The sequence below is a fragment of the Drosophila rhopaloa genome, unplaced genomic scaffold (assembly GCF_018152115.1).
Source record: "Drosophila rhopaloa isolate 14029-0021.01 unplaced genomic scaffold, ASM1815211v1 contig_163, whole genome shotgun sequence".
Taxonomy (NCBI): domain Eukaryota; kingdom Metazoa; phylum Arthropoda; class Insecta; order Diptera; family Drosophilidae; genus Drosophila; species Drosophila rhopaloa.
In genome coordinates, this window is record NW_025335043.1 from 2,333,042 (window position 1) to 2,352,225 (window position 19,184).

General features: G+C 36.2%; 1 protein-coding gene across 7 annotated transcripts in view; it reads left to right on the plus strand.

Moving 5' to 3' along the window:
- Positions 1–16,639, plus strand: part of LOC108037077 (fibrillin-2-like) — a 55,026-nt gene extending 38,387 nt beyond the window's left edge. For 2 of the 7 annotated variants that reach the window (XM_017113531.1, XM_017113532.2), the window contains exons 2-7: positions 13,784–13,879; positions 14,141–14,496; positions 14,555–14,666; positions 14,726–14,851; positions 14,920–16,023; positions 16,088–16,639. In XM_017113531.1, the coding sequence (XP_016969020.1) occupies positions 13,825–13,879; positions 14,141–14,496; positions 14,555–14,666; positions 14,726–14,851; positions 14,920–16,023; positions 16,088–16,344 (2,010 nt within the window). In that variant the 5' untranslated portion in view covers positions 13,784–13,824 and the 3' untranslated portion in view covers positions 16,345–16,639. Of the gene's footprint in view, positions 1–2,146; positions 2,323–2,576; positions 2,641–3,132; positions 3,220–6,698; positions 6,842–6,906; positions 6,961–13,783; positions 13,880–14,140; positions 14,497–14,554; positions 14,667–14,725; positions 14,852–14,919; positions 16,024–16,087 lie in introns of those variants that run through there. The other 5 variants (XM_017113533.2, XM_017113528.1, XM_017113529.1 and 2 more) reach the window with 5 other exon arrangements.
- Positions 16,640–19,184: the final 2,545 nt, after the last annotated feature.

The window sequence follows — 19,184 nt, forward strand, 5'->3', positions numbered from 1 at the left end:
GAGGTTTCGTTTGCTCTGCCCGCACCTCTGCCAAAGCTCTGCTGAGTGCCATGTTCGAAGCTAACTTCGCTTTCTCACCACCCCTAACATGTGGTGAGAAAGGGCGAAGCACAAGCAATAGTATGGGGAGTTTTAGGGGTGGTGAGAAAGCGAAGTTAGCTTCGAACATGGCACCACTAACCATACAACATATAGACTGGTCATTTCATACAACGAATTTTTTTTTTCACTGGGAGCCCCAGTGCTGGAATCGGCAGGCCCCGACACTTCGTGTGCCTTCGTTTTTTCGTCTCGTTCTAATTCTTATTTTGACGCTCGCGCTCGAGTTCGGTCGTTCAGTCGCAGAGACCATAGAGTAATAAACTATATAGAGGTTTCATTTGCTCTCACGGGCCTCTGCCAGAATCTGAGAGCCATGTTCGAAGCTAACTTCTTCAAACTTCGGTTGCTCACCACTTCTAACATGTGCGAAGCACAAGCAATAGTATGGGGAATTCTCGCACCTATCCTTAGGAATAAGAGCGACCAGTGCAGCAATAAGAATTCACCATGGGCATGGATTCAGGCTCGATTCGAACATTTGCAAAACTCTTTTTTTTCCTTTTTCCCCCTGTGGCATCACTGGCAAAGTCACTCGAGAGCGCGGGCAGAGCAAATGACGGCTCTATACATTATTACTCTATGTCTCTGCGACTGAACGACCGAACTCGAGCGCGAGCGTCAAAATAAGAATTAGAACGAGAGCGAAAAAACCCGAAGGCACTTTAAGTGTCGGGGCCTAATTCCAGCACTGGGGCTCCCCGAGTGAAAAATTTTGTGACCAAATTCGTTGTATGAAATGACCAGTCTATATGTTGTATGGTTAGTGCTATAAAGGAGCAAGCACCAAGAGCAGAAACGCTACATTGTCTATTGACAGAGGCCGAAAATATTATTATCAACAGTAGACCTCTAACACATGTACATGTACCTTTTACTACCTGTTTTACTGGGAACCGTAAACTCTACACAAACTCCTGGAGAAATTGATAATTACTGTCATCGAAAACAGCACCGTATTGCTCAGCAGCTAAAGGATGTTTTTTGGAGACGTTGGATAAGAGAGTACCTTCCTACTTTAACAAAGCGCACCAAATGGTGCTACAAGCCAATTCAAATCGGAGATCTAGTCTTGATCTGTGACGAAAATCAACCCGGAGAAGGCTGGAAGAAGGGCCTTGTTACCCAAACGTTTAAGACAAAAGATGGTCAAATCCTAATTGCGGAAGTGCAGACATCAACTGGTGCACTTAAACGCCAAATCTCGAAGTAGTGGTGCTTAACGTCTTAGGTAAAACGACTCAAGCGTTTTATGGTGAGGGGAATGTTGCTGGTGAAAATACATTTTTGAATTTTACCGCCTTAATTTGAATGAGTTTCACTTGAGTTACCCTGTATTCCAATTTCAGCTCACCTTATAAATACGTTGTTCAACACTTATAATTATCATTCTGCCATTGTCGTTATTCGTTGATGTGAGCAATTGTGAACAATTTTAATAGTAAATATGATCGCAAAAAGATGTGTTTTATTAAAGTATTTAAAGTTTTGTGGCTGACACGTAACATCGCGAGAATGACTTATAACTGAAGGAAAGTCGTTTATAAATACTGTAAAAAGGAAGCCGATTAAGATAAAACAAAAAAGTTATACTTTTTTATACCCTTTCAGAGCGTGTTATAATTTCATTCAAAAGTTTGCAAAGCAGTGAAGCAGACATTTCCGACCTTATAAATTATATATATTCTTGATCAGCATAACCTGGACAGTCGATCTAGCCATTTCCGATTGTCCGTCCGTTTCTACGCAAACTAGTCCTTCAGTTTTAAAGGTATCGAAAGGAAACGAGCCGGATCGGGCAACTATATCATATAGCTCCCTCAAGAACAATCGGACAGGCTGAAGGCGGATGAATAGACGGAAATGGCTAGATCGACTTTCCTGGTGATGCTGATCAAGAATATATGTATATACTTTCGAAAATGACTCCTTCACTGCGTTGCAAACTTTTGACTGAAATTATAAGAGCCTCTGCAAGGGTATCAAAATCTTGTGGATCGGACGACTATGTTATTTAATATTTTTTATCGGGTAAAGTGAGATTCCTTCAGTTGATTTAGTTTGATTTCATTTCGGATCTATACCATTTCTGTCAAAATTACCGGTTTTACGCAGTGCCGCTGTCAACCAATTTTGGTATGGGTATTAAGGAAGTATGCTTCCGCTGTCGTTGATGATGCGTTTGCCTCATGCTTTTTTAATAGCAATTTCGTAATTAAAGAGGTAGGTACTTTTATGACATTGTCTTTCAGGTGAGAACAAACTTGGTTGGCGGAGAGCAAGCCAGTTTCGCCAGTTTTGATTTGTTTCTGCCCGTGTGCAGACTAGAGTCCAAAATAGTGCAATGAAACAGAATGTTGTTCTGTGTTTACCAAAGATCTGTATTGAACTAATTTCGCTGCTGAGTACAAAGTTTCATATAAGTGACGAGCGTGCAAGCTCGTTTCAGTTACAGCAAAGTGGATCTTATTTACATATACAATTCGGGTTATAATATAAATTAAATGTCGTGCTCCACCAGTGTTTATGGACACATATATAGTAAGAGTTTTTGGGGTTGAGTCCAATAAATGATACACCCGTTGCGCTTAGATCAATGCCGAATTTTTAATTAAAACATGATTGAATGCTGTGCTGTGTCTTTATTATTTGAAGCTTTGCTTAAGACTGAATCGAGTAGTGCGAAGAATCCAAAACATTCATTCATATTTTTTAAGTGGCTGTGTGGCTCTTGATCTTAAATGTATTTCTTTTTGAGCTTGTGTTATGTCAGAGAGTGACACTGTAAAATGACTTCCAGTCAACTAGAGATTATTTATAAAGCTCACTCTGGTTTTCAGTTCAGATTTAATCTTTGCTCGCTGGAGTGAAGTTCTGTTCTTATAAACGATTATATAATAAACGATTCTAAGTCTTATTTTTAATTTCTGAGTACGTGGGGGTCCAAGTGTTAAAAATTCTAATAAAAAAGGATGATGATAAATTCAGCTTAAAAAGTGTTTTTTTGTATTTAAAGAAAAGTTTTAAATAATTGTAAACACGATTTGATTCACTTTTGATTTACTTAAAAAAATCACAGTACTAAAATATTTTTCAAGATATTATTTTGGATGTACACCGGTAAGAAAAACATAGTTATATGGTGGGGTATGATTAATTCGCTGCAAAATCGGTAATTTTTTACGAGTTTTTATTGGCGATACGGATAGTCTCCGTTAAAATTTTTGTTTTACCATGTGTTAATACAACATTTAAAAAATATGTCGAAAAATTTGAATCCAAAAATATTGAAAAGTGACTGAGATATAGTCAATCTCCGGCGACACCTCGAAAAAAAAGGTGGTTTGCGGTGAACATCGAAACTGGTCACAGAATCATCGGAATTAAAAAAATCAAATTGCATTATTTGAAAGACTAATTTTGCCCAGATAACGCTGTCGATTTTCGACAAAAAATCCAACTTATTTGTTGTAAAAATAAAAATAAATTGTAAAAAAAACTACAGCGTTACCTGAGGAATTTAGTAAGGAATGCCGTGTTTACCGACTTTGAAAACGGCAACTTTTCATGAGAGCAATTTAAATGGAATATGTAACGCGCTAACTTACCTACGTTCAACTGCCCAGAACTTCGGAAGTTTTTCACCTGATCAATCTTAAAATTTAACACAATATTCTTGTAATGATGTGCATTAAAAACAAAATGCAAACAAAATAATTTAAATACTGTACCCCCCCTTAATATGCACGTTTAATATCAAAAATGTTAATGTTTTATATTTTTGTGATTCACGTTTTGGAGCTGGACGTGAATTCTTATACTGATTTTGCGATAGTTAAAGTGCTAACATATACAGTGGCTCAAAGCTTATTTCGTACAAGAATAAACTTAAATTTCAAAGCGGCACTGCTCCTTGACCAGCAAGGATATTCCAAAAATGTAAACGCAGTATTTTAGAGAAACACTTAATTTATTAAAGGAACGAAAAAATATACTCTTTAATATTTAAGCAAACCAATAATAACAATAAAAACAAATAACAAATGGGATAATTCATATCCCAAAGCCTATTTCGTACAAGGGACTATAAATGTAATAACAATTTACACTTTTGCTGGTTAAGAAGCAGTGTCGATTTGAAATTTTAGTTTATTCTTGTACGAAATAAGCTTTGAGCCACTGTATGTACATAAGTATAATAAAGCCACTATCAGCTAAAAAAAAATTATGGCATCAGCATCGTCATTTTTTTAAACAGCTTTGCTGAGTTTCCAAATCTGTTTTAAAGCCATCAACACTATAAATGGTTTGCGCTGTCTCAACAAGAAAAAAAAAGTCGACTTCTTTGGTGTTAAGTGGTCGTTTTTTTTTAATTTGGGATACATTCGGCATTTCCAATTTATAATCCGAGATCACAAGCAATTCCTGGAAATGAAATCTTAATCTTGTGACATCGAAAGCACTTAAGACGAAAATACATCTTTGGGTATTTACGTGACATCACCCTAAAACTCACTCGTCCTTTTTTAGATTCTGTTGTCAATCAGTCGAGTGATCGAATACTAAGATTAAATTGTATATACTTTATTCAGTAATGAGACACAAGCGCTGGTTGCAACATAGAGTAAGAAACTTTCTTACTCTATGGTTGCAAAGAGACTTGGAGATAACTTACGATTAGGGATGAGCACAATGAGTTCTTATCGATATATACTGAAATTTTGTATATTTCAAGAAATTTTTACTCTATGATTTTGACCGGTTGCTCTGCTTGTAGTTTTTCTGGTACACCACCTGACCTACTGCAAATTCGAGTTCTTCACTGCGGGTATTATATATCCTTTTACCTTTTCCCGCGCACGTCCTAACTATATTACGGACTAGGTACCTTATAATCGTACTCGCACTGGTGTGTGTGATCATATTGGTCTCGAACAACGCTTCACTCCGAACTGATTTAAGACGAGATTTTTGATGAAGCTTTCAAATGCGGTTGTTAAAGCATACAGCCATTTTGTCAGTTTGGGCCATCACGCCAACAACTTCTCCAGCTTATAGAGGTTTTTGCGAAAACGATTGTCGATACATAATACGTTTTCTGTAAGTGACTAAGTGCGCATGCATATTTTATCCTCCATGCGTATGAAAGGTTTTGGCGAAATCTATTTCCCTTCATCGGCTTTTCCATACTTGCAACGAAACCTAACCGGGACAAAAGAGACACACACATGCACTTAAGACCGAAAATAAATATTACCCCTACCAGTACATTACGATAGCTGCGGTCAACTCACGTCTTCCTTAAAACATTGTTTGTAGGGGGGCGATCCTTCCGCTAAAAACTTCTTACGGGTTCAAAGAAAACAAGAATATTCTGTAAATTATATTCTCCAAAACTATTCATATGATGCATTCTTAAAACTCATAAAAAATCCCAACTTCCTAACTTAAAAAACACTAAAGTTATGGCATTTCCAATCGTTCAGTTATATGTCAGCTGTAGGATATAGTCGAATTGATTGGCCAAATATAAAACCCATCCTAACTTAACAAACACAAAAGTTATGGCATTTCCGATCAATCAGTTATATGGCGGCTATATGATATAGTCGGCCGATCCTTATGAAATTTGGTAGGTCGGATAGATTGGCCAAAACTAAAACCCATAGAAAATCCCAACTTCCTAACTTTACAAACAGCTTTAGGGTATAGTCGTTCCGAATTATATACTGCGTGCAGGAAAGAAGGGTGTGTGCAAAGTTTCAATTCGATATCTTTAAAACTGAGAGACTAGTTTGCGTAGAAACAGACAGACGGACAGACGGACATGCTTATAGCAACTCAGGACGCAATCCTGATCAAGAATATATATACTTTATAGGGTCGGAGATGTCTCTTCACTGCGTTGCACACTTTTGACCAAAATTATAATATCCTCTGCAAGGGTATAAAAACGATAGGAGAAAGCTCTCTAACTTAAGACCAAATAGTGAGTAGATAGACATGTTGGAGCGGTTTAATCAGTTCACTCACGGTAGCTTGCTTCTAATATGGATGTTTTTTCTTGGCGAGCAACCAGTCATTTCGAATACTGGGAGGAAGAAGTCCAATAATGAAGATGCAGGACCTCGCCTTAAAAGAAAATTAGCATCTGAGCTGGAAGAAGCACAGACATAAAGTGAGACCTCGATGGTCGAAATCGGTTAAGCAGAACTTGAGTTAAAATATTAATAGTCATAAAAAGAAAATTGCACTTAAAAAAAACCGAGTTGCCATGTAGAATTTTTGTATTATAATAATTATTATTACAATCTAACAGCTAACAATTAGAACATTTTTTTTATAGAATAAGTCAATTCAGTGAGTCAAGCGTCTCAGCATTAACGTCATTTTTACGTGCATTAAAATTCCGAATTATTAAGTCTGTGTCATGACGAAGAAATCTGCGACGAACATGAAATTCCCCGTAAAATTGATAACGGCAGGTGCGCGTACCCTCACCCTCCGTTTAAAGTTGCTTCGAACCTGTTCGACAGCAGAGGTTCTGGCAGCCTATAAAGCTTCTTATTTTTGTTCATTGCCAACAAAATCAGTTGTTGTCATGTACAAAAGCAAAGAGCCAAAATTTTGTACTACTTTCTGTCACGCTTTTGGCGAATAGTCCGAAGAACAGTATTTCAAGTATTGTAAATATTTTACGTTTCAAAATAATTAAAGCAATTGATTTTACCTTAAAAACTAGGTAAGTGATCTTTGTTATACCCTTGCAGAGGGTATTTAATTTTAATCAAAAGTTTGCGACACAGTTATGGGCACAATTCCGACCATTTAAGTACATATATTCTGGATCAGGACCACTAGGTGAGTCGACCTAGCTATTTCCGTCTGTTCAATAGAGTAAGAATCTATATAGAGGTTTCATCTGCTGAGAGCCATGTTCGAAGCTAACTTCGGTTTCTCACCTGCCCTAACATGTGCGAAGCACAAGCAGTAGTATGGGGAGTTCTCACACCAGGCCTTTACAATGAGAGCGAGCAGTGCAGCAATATTTAATGTTCGATCGAAAAACTTTTTTTTTCATTGTTGTATGTCGCGTCATTTGCTCTGCCTGCGCTCTCAAAGGAACTTCTCAGTTTTAAAGATTTGTGAATTCGCCAGGGCCCGATGGTATTCCTGGGTGCGTGCTTAGGTATTGCGCTGAGGCCCTGTGCAAACCTCTTCACAAGTTGTTTACCTTATCTCTAGAAACCTCCCAATTCCCAAATATTTGAAAGGAATCATTTGTTATTCCTCTTTTCAAAAAAGGTAACAAGTTAGAAGCCAGTAACTACAGAGGTATTTCTAAGTTGTCAGCTATTCCTAAGCTTTTTAAAAAAATGATTACTCCTCATTTGCAGCACCTTTGCAGGTCAATCATTTCTCCGTGTCAACACGGATTTATTAAACGTAGATCCACAATCACAAACCTTCTAGAGCTCACTACATTTGTGATAAAAGGCTTCAATAGTAGTTTTCAAACAGACGTCATTTACACTGACTTTAGTAAAGCATTTGACTCTGTAAATCACTTACTTCTTATTCAAAAACTTGACCTGTTAGGTTTTCCAGTTGATCTTCTTAAATGGATTTCAAGTTATCTGAATGGCAGGTCACAAAGGGTCCTTTTAAAAAATATAATTTCTGAAATTCTCCATGTTACCTCCGTTGTCCCACAAGGGAGCCATCTGGGTCCGTTACTTTTTACATTATTTATTAACGATCTTCCCTCAATTATAAGTCATTCTCGCGTACTTATGTACGCAGATGATGTTAAGTTGTGCCTGCAGTATAAGGACATTTCCTGCCATTTAGACTTTTAATCCGATCTAGATAATTTTCAAAACTGGTGCCGAGATAATTTACTAAATTTAAACGGTTCCAAGTGCAAGCTGATGACTTTTTATCGGGCCAATGCGATATACGCGACTTACAGCTCTTAAGTGGCAGCTCTTTGGATAGAATAACTCTTGTAAACGATCTTGGCGTTCTTTTGGACCCTAAACTAAAATTTTCTAATCACATTTCATCCATGGTTAATAAAGCCAAAAGAGTGCTTAGATTTATTAAAAGGTGGTCAAATGAATTCGATGATCCTTATTTGACTAAAACTTTATTTATTTCGCTAGTCCGTCCGAATCTGTAGTATGGGTCTCCCGTCTGGAGTCCACAATACGGAATACATATTGGTCGTATTGAATCTGTACAAAAAAACTTCCTTCTTTTTGCTTTATGGCGCCTAAACTGGGATGCAAATCTTATCTTACCTTCTTATTCTAGTAGACTTCTTTTGATTAATTTACCATCCCTAGCCAACCGTAGAACGATGCTTGGTACTATCTTCATTCATAACCTTATACATGGTGATATTGACTGCCCCGACTTGTTAAGTCGGCTAAACTTTTCTGTGCCAAGTAAATTAACTAGAAATTATAATCCCCTGGGACTCCGCGCGAAAAAAAAAAAACTTTCCAAAAGTCCTCATTCTGATGTAGGTAATATATACAGTTTGTCAAGTAATTGTTTGCAATATGAAAAATGCCATAGAAATTCAGGTTTAAATCGAAAATGTATTAACAAAAACAAGGTTTTTCGCTTGTTTTCTTTTGTAACATTGGCATTAAATATAATTATTCATTAAAAATAACGTATTTCAGCATAAATCATAACAAAACAAGTAAAAAAAAAAAAAAATGCTGTCAATTAATTGTTTTCAAAACGCAAACACATCTTCCAGTACAGGATGAGGCCATTTAAGTCGTAATATTCCGGTATTTTCTTCCACTCCTTTTCGATTATTTTAATTAGGTCTTTTTTCTGGGTTAGTCCCCTATTTTCCACCTTCTTCTTTAATAAAGCACACCAATTTTCTATGGGGTTCGGATCCGGAATCTGGACAGAAGTATCAATAACTTTTGAGCAATTATACAGCAGCCAGGTCCTGCAAAGCAATGATTTATGCTTGCGATCAAAATCTTTATATAGCTTGTACTGCGTTGATTTGGATTTGGAGGGCTAAGAACTGTTAACTCGTTTTTTAAAAAGCCCAAATAAAATGTATAATTATATCATTAAAAATTTGTATTTCTCCAACGCCTGTGGATGAAATACAACCCCATAGCATTACAGAAAGCTTGCCAAACTTTACTGTTGGTACTATATTGTACTGCGGCAGGCTCTGTTTGGCTTTCTTCAAACTTTGCTGTGATAGTAAAACATTATTTTAGTTTCGTCACAAAAAATTATGTTGTTCCAGTTTCAGCCAATTCTTTTTGCGATTTTCCCTTGTAATAGTTGTAATAAACCAATTGTATTACTTTTTTATCAGTTTGTTTCTTTATCAGTTCAGTTCAATTTTATTGGGAAATCTTCAACATAAAGTTTAGTTTCTACGCAATTTTAAATTTTGCAACCAAATACTAGAAAACCTGTAACTCGGAACGGGCCGAATCAGCATACTACTCCCATAGGAATTATCGGGAAAAAGGCATCAAAGATTCCGGTTCACATGTAATGATTTTATTTTTTATATAATCCTTAAATAATAGTAGGATTTGTTTGAGTTTTTAATTATTTTAATGTAATTTACATTGAAAGTTACCTGATGTTATGCCAATTTTATTTTTAAAGTAATAATGCACATTTGCTAAATAAATTAAAAATATGTGCATTTAGCATGTTAAATTAATAATAAATTATTAATTAATGTTAATTTCCATAAGGTTGGATAATGTGCCAGCCTCAGAACACAGTTGAACAGCAATACTATGAAGGGGAAAAAGCTTGTCTTATTGTCAAGAAGATCCTCGCCTGGAAATTTTGGCTTTTAGATTTATAATTGGAGTTTGGACCTCTTCTAGTGTTACTATGTTCGTGGTAAAAGCCATTTGAAAAGGCCAGCATAGGTGCATTTGAAAATTTGTAAAACTATAAAGTAAACTATTTTGTAAACTTATAAAGATCAACATTTTTTCAGCCTTAGCAGGTAGCTCTCCGGTGTATTTAATTTTTGACTGCGTACATAAACTGAGATCCTTAAAAGTGTATAACCTTTATTTACCCATGCTTTAATTATATACTCAAATATTTTACTTTTTAGGGCCAGGAGATATCTTGCCGCTGTTCCCTGGGATTTTTATACCCTTGCAGAGGGTATTATAATTTCAGTCAAAAGTTTGCAACGCAGTGAAGGAGACATTTCCGACCCTATAAAGTATATATATTCTTGATCAGCATCACCAGGAGAGTCGATCAAGTCATGTCCGTCTGTCCGTCCGTCTGTCCGTCCGTTTCTACGCAAACTAGTCCCTCAGTTTTAAAGCTATCTGCTTGAAACTTTCCCAAAAGTTGTCTTTCTATTGCAGGTAGTATATAAGTCGGAACGAGCCAGATCGGGCTACTATATCATATAGCTGCCATATAACTGAACGATCGGAAATGCCATAACTTTAGTGTTTGTTAAGTTAGGAAGTTGGGATTATCTATGGGTTTTATTTTTGGCCAATCAATCCGACCTACCAAACTTCATAAGGATCGGACGACTGTATCCTATAGCTGCCATATAACTGAACGATTGGAAATGAAATAACTTTGGTGTTTTTAAAGTTAGGAAGTTGGGATTTTTTATGAGTATTAAGAATGCATCATATAAATAATTTTGGAGAATATAATTTACAGAATATTCTGCAAGGGTATATCAACTTCGGCTCCGCCCGAAGTTAGCTTTCCTTTCTTGTTTTTCTAAAATTCTGTAAGGGTAAACAACAGATAATTAAAGTAAAGTGAAAGATTTTCTTAATTTTTACACAACGAACAGCTATTTATTTTAGCTCTTTTTCAGCAATTTTCATATTTTTTCGTCATACCTTTCTTGGAATAAAGATAAAATTATTTATTGATTGTGTAAACATCCGTGGTTTTTTGCAAAAAAAAAGCTCATTAAACTCGATAATTTCAAACAGATGGAACGAGATCAAAGCGAAATATTTTTGACAGACCGAATTGACGAATGACTGGCAGCTCAAAATTGATTTTTCCTAGAAAAATTTCGTTCTAAATGTTCTTTTATTTTTTTAATACAAAACAAGAGAGAACGCTATAGTCGAGTGCCTCGACTATTAGATACCCGTTACTCAGCTAAACAACTTAATATTATAATTGCCGGGCAATTGCAACTGTGTACAATGTAAATACATATGCTTACATACATACACACATACGCCATTGTTTGACTCAGACCTCAGACACACGGCGTGTCACAATTTTGAAACAAACTTGCCCTGCGTAGAAACTCCTAAAATCTACATGCAAAATGCCAATCTTCTAGCTTTTATAGTTTCCGAGATCTCAGCGTTCATACGGACAGACAGACGGACAGACGGACATGGCTAGATCAACTCGGCTAGTGATCCTGAACAAGAAAATATATACTTTATAGGGTCGGAAACGCTTCCTTCTACCTGTTACATACTTTTGCACGAATACAATATACCCTTTTACTCTACGAGTAACGGGTATAAAAATAATCGTTTCTAGTGCCACGACTATTTCCTGTTCCACAGAATAAAAAAATGATCCAACCTTTTATACTAATATGCAGTGACATTGGTTGCACTACGGTGTCTAAGCTGATTCATAAAAAAAACAATAATGCTAGCTTTTGGTCGAAAGTGGGAATCGAAAGTCATTTCCTAATTTTGTCATAGATTGCAGGTAGAAAGCAGGTGATAAGATAGGTTGAGGCATATCAACTACAAGTAGATAACAGTCAGAAATTGGTGACTTTCCGGAGAAAAATAACACAAAAATTCGAAGCAGCACACGGAGAGAGAGCGAAAGGCAAACAGCGGACACTTTTCGTCGGGCCCTTTTTTTTACCCCGGTACTCAGATCGACAAAAAATACCAGAAAATTGCATCCTTTAAAAGCTCTTTTCTGCAAATAAGTTTTTTTAATTTTAAGTTTTTGTCGACAAACCCATCTGATTGATAGTAAGACCGTAGGAAATTCAATTCTGATTATAGTAATCTTATAAAACCAATCCCAAAATAAAATATGTTATAACTTTGTTTTTATTGGTGTTATTATGTTAATTGCAATTGAATTCTTTTGTATACTCTTTTTATATGTGTTCGCAGATCAAGTTTAAAAACAAGAAAGGTAAGCTAATTTTGGGCGGAGCCGAAGTTGATATACCCTTGCAAAATACTCTGTAAATTTTATTCTCCAAAATTATTCATATGATGCATTCTTAATATTCATAAAAAATCCCAACTTCCTAACTTTAAAAACACCAAAATTATGTCATTTCCAATCGTTCAGTTATATGGCAGCTATAGGATATAGTCGGTCGATCCTAATGAAACTTGGTAGGTCGGATTGATTGGCCAAATATAAAACCCATAGAAAATCCCAACTTTCTAACTTTACAAACACCAAAGTTATGGCATTTCCGATCAATCAGTTATATGGCAGCTATAGGATATAGTCGGCCGATCCCGGCCGTTTTGACTTATATACTGCGTGCAGGAAAGAAAAGTGTTTGCAAAGTTTCAATTCGATATCTTTAAAACTGAGACACTAATTCGCGTGGAAACAGACAGATGGACAGACAGACGGACATGCTTATATCAGCTCAGGAGGTTATCCTGATCAAGAATATTTATATATTTTATAGGGTGGGAGATGTCTCCTTTACTGCGTTGCACACTTTTGACCAAAATTATAATACCCTCTGCAAGGGTATAACAACGAACAGATGTTTTTAACAGCAATCACATGCAGTGATGCTTGGGCTCTTTTGATCTTGACCCAAAAAAGCATTTTCATGTGAAGAATTTTCGTTGCCTAGTAGTTTATTTTACAAATGTTTTTTTTTCCTAAATTGTTTTAAAAAAGATAACATCTTTTAATGTTTCTGCAAGTCTTTTAAGTTTTATCTCATTAAAACAAGGAACTCGAAACAAACCGTTTTAGAAACAAGAATAACAAATGTGTCTTTCGTTACTCGATGGGGGTACAAAAATGCTGGCAGATGCAGCCACTGCTATGAATACCCCAATGGTAATTCTGGATCATAAAGTAATAAGAAATAGCGTGTTGAGTGGTGGTGTTATATACAGCCTTGGCATTAAGTACACGTGTAATATTGGCGTCTTTTCGTTTGTTAAGTCTTAGCAGGAGTTAATCAGTCAATCAGTTATATGGCAGCTATAGGATATATTCGGCCGATCCTTATGAAATTTGGTAGATCGGATGGATTGGCCAAATATAAAACCCATATAACATCCAAAATTATAATACCCTCTGCAGGGGTATAAATATTATATGTACTATATTTTCTTCTTCGACTAAACGGTATAAATATCTCAGAGCTTTTATATGTGTCGGAAAATTTATGCTAGGAACACATTTTAAAATCGCCAACCGAGAAGAACAGTGCGTTCTCAGAATATACATAAATATTTAATATATCCTAATAAGATTTTTAAAAATGCTATAAATAGAGTGTTCTTACTTCGATCTTTATTGTTCATCTATAAAATGGTTCTTATAATTTCTTATATTTCTATACAAAATATTAGTGCATCGAAATTCAAAAAATTTGTTTCTTTTTTTCTATCTTTTATTTTACCTGGTACCAATGAAGTTTTCAAAGTGTGGAAGGCGATCTATTACAATCTACAAGGAATGTGGCTAGCGAAATATTTTTTTAGCGCGCTTATATGCGTTGCGATTTCGACAGGTAGGTGTAATCAGAAATAAAAAAACTTGTTTGTAAATAAATATATAATATAAATATTTTAAGCAAATAATATAAGAAATACAAATTTAAAAAAAAAATTCTAGCAAATAATAAACATATATGTATATATGACCTTTAAAGAATTAAGTCAAGCTAAACGAACTAAAAACTTTGTACAGCATACCCTTTCATCAATTTCTGCGTACTCTTTTTCCTGATCTTCTTTTTTAATGTACCAATTTTACCTATTTATTTTTACAGTGACTTCAAAAACTTTGAAGGATATTCCCGAAGTTTCCCTAATGGACGATGATTTGGCAGCCATGCTCGACCGAACTTGCGATTGGCTCGCACCTCCAAGGATTAATAATGGTAAGGCCACCGTCGCTCTTCGTCGGAATAGAGAAAGACTCTTCCTGGTGGCCAACTATGTCTGCAATGACAACTACGAAACCTTGACTTCCGCTGATAGTACCATGTTCTGTTCAAACTATAAATGGTTGGGTAACCGACCCGCGTGCATTCCTCGATTTACTAATGGCGTACACTATTCAGAATTCGATATAAGTAGCTATGTCGATTCGATTCATGTCAGGATACCTACACCCGTAACTAAAGTATTATCTTATAGACCATTTGTTGAACCAACAAGATATTTAAAAGTCTTCATTTCAGGACTGTGAGGATAATAATGGCGGTTGTGACCATATATGCAACCAATCGTCTAACAAATGCGAATGTAATGGGGGTTACTATGTAAATCCCAATGATCCAAGCAGCTGTAAAGGTGAGTGAAAAGATTCCAGGCATTTGGGAAATTTGGAAAACAATATCATTCTCTTGCAGATATCGACGAATGCGAGGAGTCCAATGGGGGTTGTTCGCAATTGTGCAACAACTTGCCGGGGGAATTCGTATGCTCCTGTAAAAGTGGTTATGAAATAGATGAATCTGACGGGAAAACATGTTTGGGTATGTACTGAAATATATATATTACATTTCAAATACAACATTTTATTTCTCACCCCGATTCACTCCAGACATTAACGAATGCAAGGATTCCGCTTTGTCGTGGGACTGTGAAGGTGGCTGCGAGAACCTTATAGGTTCCTATCGCTGTCTTCCGTCAACAGAGGGCATACTCGTAGCCCCAAATCAGACATTGCCGGAAGACAACGGTGTCTTGTCGGGCACAATAGTGTGCAAGCCCGGCTTTGAGCTATCCCCCGATGGCCGCGAGTGTCAGGACATCAACGAGTGTGAATTGGAGGATGAAGACCCAAAAACCGGTCTGATAACCCATCGCTATTGTGAGCATAAGTGTGAGAACTTAAAGGGCTCCTTCCGGTGTCACTGCCCTGAGGGCTACAATCTGCTCGACGATAAGCAGAGCTGTGCCTTGGATGGCTCACCTTCTTCTCCAAAAAACAATATCAAAAAAGATGATGTTAAAACTCCCATAGTCGAAACTCCATGTGGCGCCCAAGAAAATCTCACAAAATGCGCCTATGCGTGCCAGAATCTGCCAAATGGAAACTACCAATGCCAGTGTCCTGAGGGTTATAAGTTATCTGAAGATCAGCATTCCTGTTTGGTGGATCAATACTTCTGCGCCATGGGAAAAGGACTTGAGAAGTGCTGGCCAGGAAAATGTTTGCCCCTTAAGAATGAGATTGGCTTCACCTGTGAGTGCCCAAGGGGATTCCGTAGTGAAGGGTTGAGTTGCCAGGACGTTGACGAGTGCGCGGATGGTTCAAATTACTGCAGCCACGATTGTCACAATAAACGAGGTGGCTATCGGTGCTCCTGCCCCCAAGGACTAACCCAAATCAACGATTTCACCTGTGTGCCTCCCTGTGAGTTTCGTAACAACGGTTGCGAACAGATCTGCTTGGCTGACAGAGGTGGCGAGTGCTCCTGTCGCGACGGATATCGCCTAAAGTCCGATGGCAAAAGTTGCGAGGTTGTGAAGAGGTGTCAGCACCCTCCCAACGGCAAAGTCCAATGTTCTGCCCACCCCCACAAGTTATCTTTTAAATGGAACTGCCTTACTACCTGCAATCCTGGCTATGTCCTGCAGGGTCCGGAGCACAGTACCTGTTATCCCAGTGGACGTTGGGAAGGTGCAGAGCCCAAGTGCGTAGGTGAGTAAAAAAGCCAGAAGCTTAGGGTTTAAGAGGTCCTATTTGTTCATCAATTTCCACACAGCTGTCACCCCGAATCGCGTACCGAGATCATTACTCTGTCCTGCTCTAAAACCTGTCCGCAATGGAGTTATAATACCGCATCGCTGCATTAAACGTCCCTCCAAATTTGAAGACATCTGCAAATTGAAATGTAATCCCGGCTTTGAGCCTATCGGAGATTCTCACACAGCCTGCACGATCCCGTGGGGCTGGTCTTCTTCCGAGCTTCGTTGTCAGCCATCCAATCAACGAATTGTAGAAAGCATACGGATCTTCTAAGCCTAAGCTGAGTCCAACTACTGAGTCACCATACGACTTTTCGAATCCTCCAGAAACCCCCATTCGCACAAATTCCTGGGATAATTCGTTTGGAAACTATAACCAGAGAACTAAGCCTCGGCATTCGTTTATAAATCCTGTTCTGAGTCCAACCACTGAGTCACCAAACGACTTTTCAAATCCTCCAGAAACCCCCATTCGCAAAACTTCCTGGGATAATTCGTTCGGAAACTTTAACCGGAGAACAAAGTACCCATCGGAATAAAAAAAATCTTTTACGATTCTGAAAAAAAAATTCAAACGGCGCTTTTTCGATTTTGGTATAAAGCAGGTATATCGTATGAAATGTATGGGTCGGACACACATTCTGAGAACCAAATTGGATATTTAAATATCCTTTATCCAACAGAATTTAATATCGAATGAAAACTAATTAGGAAAAAAATTAAGAATTAAGAAATCAAATTAATTAAGAAAAATTTTTGAATGGAATCCGCAATAAGTAAACCCATAACTGATGTTTTCTTTTCAAATTTTGTAGGTCAACCTTCCCTTGGGGTGAGAAGACTTTTTTAATCGAATTTTTATTTTGTGCATTGTTTGCGTGCTCAACTAAGCATTTACGACATAATTCTGAACTTAACAAAAACGAATGAAAAATGAAATGCGAAATTAAAACAACATTTTTGTTGTATTTTGTTCTTTTTGATTGTTTCAAAGCAGTTTATTTCAAAATGCTGAAAAAAATGTAATAAAAAAAATAAAACTAATAAAAGTTTATTTCTACTAAGTAATATTTGTAAATTGCAGTTGAAAAAATATTATTTTAGTTTCCTTAAAAATATTTTTTATATAAGCTTTTGATTTTTAACATTTTTGTAATATTACTGTGGTTTAAATATTGATTTAATCAGTTTGTGGTACTGTAAGCCAAGTGCTCGCTCTTCAATTGACTTCGTTGTAATTTTAAAAAGGTCTTTCGCACAGATAATCTAGAAATTGATTCAAGAACTTTAAAAGAAAAAATCAGGTCAGTGAACTGATTGATATAATTGATTCCAAATAAGTGATTTCGATCGTTAGTGTTAAACAAATAAATGCGTAAATACAAAAATTTAAGGGGTTATCCGGGTCTTGACACTTCAAAAACCAAGCCGGACACATACACTATCAAAATAACTTTGGTTTTTTTGATTACAGATAAAAATTGACGGAGATATTTTGCCTACCGCAAGGACACAATTTTTTATGAGGTCAAGTTCAAGCCTGCCTCAACGGGTCAATTTTTAAAATTTTTCAAATTCAAATCTGTTCAAATTTTTACACAATGTTGGTCAAACCTTATAGATTAATGTACAATAAATGAAATTTGTAAAATTGTCGTAAGATCTTTTTAAAAAATTCACGAAAATAGGCCTTTTTCGTGCTTCAAGACCCGAATAAACCCTTAAAATCTTGAAGCAGCGACTATTTTGGAACAAGAACAACATTACAGAAAGCGCTTTACCATAAAAATGTTGCATATGACAAACACACCCACAAACATAAGACTGAACTACAATACAGACGTTGAAAATTGCGCTCATATCTACAGACACTTACTTAAATACAAATTAATATTAATCTCCACGTCCGACGGAGCAGACGTGTAGTAATTTTAAATTTTGTTTTCATTGTCATTGAACTCGAGCCAAAAAAACTTTAAAATAAAAAAATTAAAGAAAATATATTATTTCGAAAAATCTACGTATTTCTGAACTTAAAAATCAGGAACTTAGAACTGAATAGGAATTTTAAACTTTGGCAGTGCTAAAGGCAAATCTTTATCAATTTTTTTATTGCACTTAAAAATGGAATGGAATTCTGGAAGCTGGATAGTCTTTAAGTTTTAATATTAAGAATTTGGATTGGGACTTATTAAACTGTGAAATTGCTTTTCGTGAAGATCGAGGTCTTGGCTCTTAAAATAACATTACCGTAACACATCCATATAAAAAAAAAACACTCAACAAGAAAATTATGTCCCTGAGATCTTAATGTTTATACGGACAGAGTGACACACAACCGGAAAATGCTAGATCGTCTGATGCCGGCGACACGTTTTTAATGCCCTGCCTAAAAACTTTTCGCAACCAATGAAATGAAAATAAAAATGTTAAAATTAAACATTATAACAACCAATACAAATGTCATAAAATAACATAATTAAACAAAATAAAATTTTAAATATAATACAACCAAAACATACCAGTTTTTTAACATATGCATCTTCGAAATTCTTAAAAGTACTTCAAATAAAAAATCGCAAATTTCTTAAAGGGTATTTGGTTTTGCAACTACTACCTCGCAGCTCTACGTTTTACCGAACATTGAATAAAGCTTATACATTTAATTTAAACATATTAGTCATTCCACGACGGCATTCATATTTTCTATAACAAATTATTTTGAATCCCAATTCTCATTAAATGTTTTTCCGCTGGCTGTTGTACTGTGTACGGCTGAACAGCAACTAACTGCCGAAATTCAGCTGAACCAAAAATGAGCTGAAGACTTATTCCAAAGTCTTACGAAGTCCTACGAAGTCTTACGAAGTCTCCAACTGTCGGCGAGTCGGCAAAATACTATCTTATGTTTATTAGATAGGGTCGTGTTCCGTTTAGCAATCACTTGCTGTTCAGGTGTCAAGCATGAAATACGACGTTGCTCAACTGAATAAATATACACAATAAATTTCGATTTTATAAAAAATATGGTAGGGAATGCTTAATATTGTAATTTAGTTATGTAAAATTAAATGTTATTTAATATTAAGACATATTATTTTACGGAGGACCGTT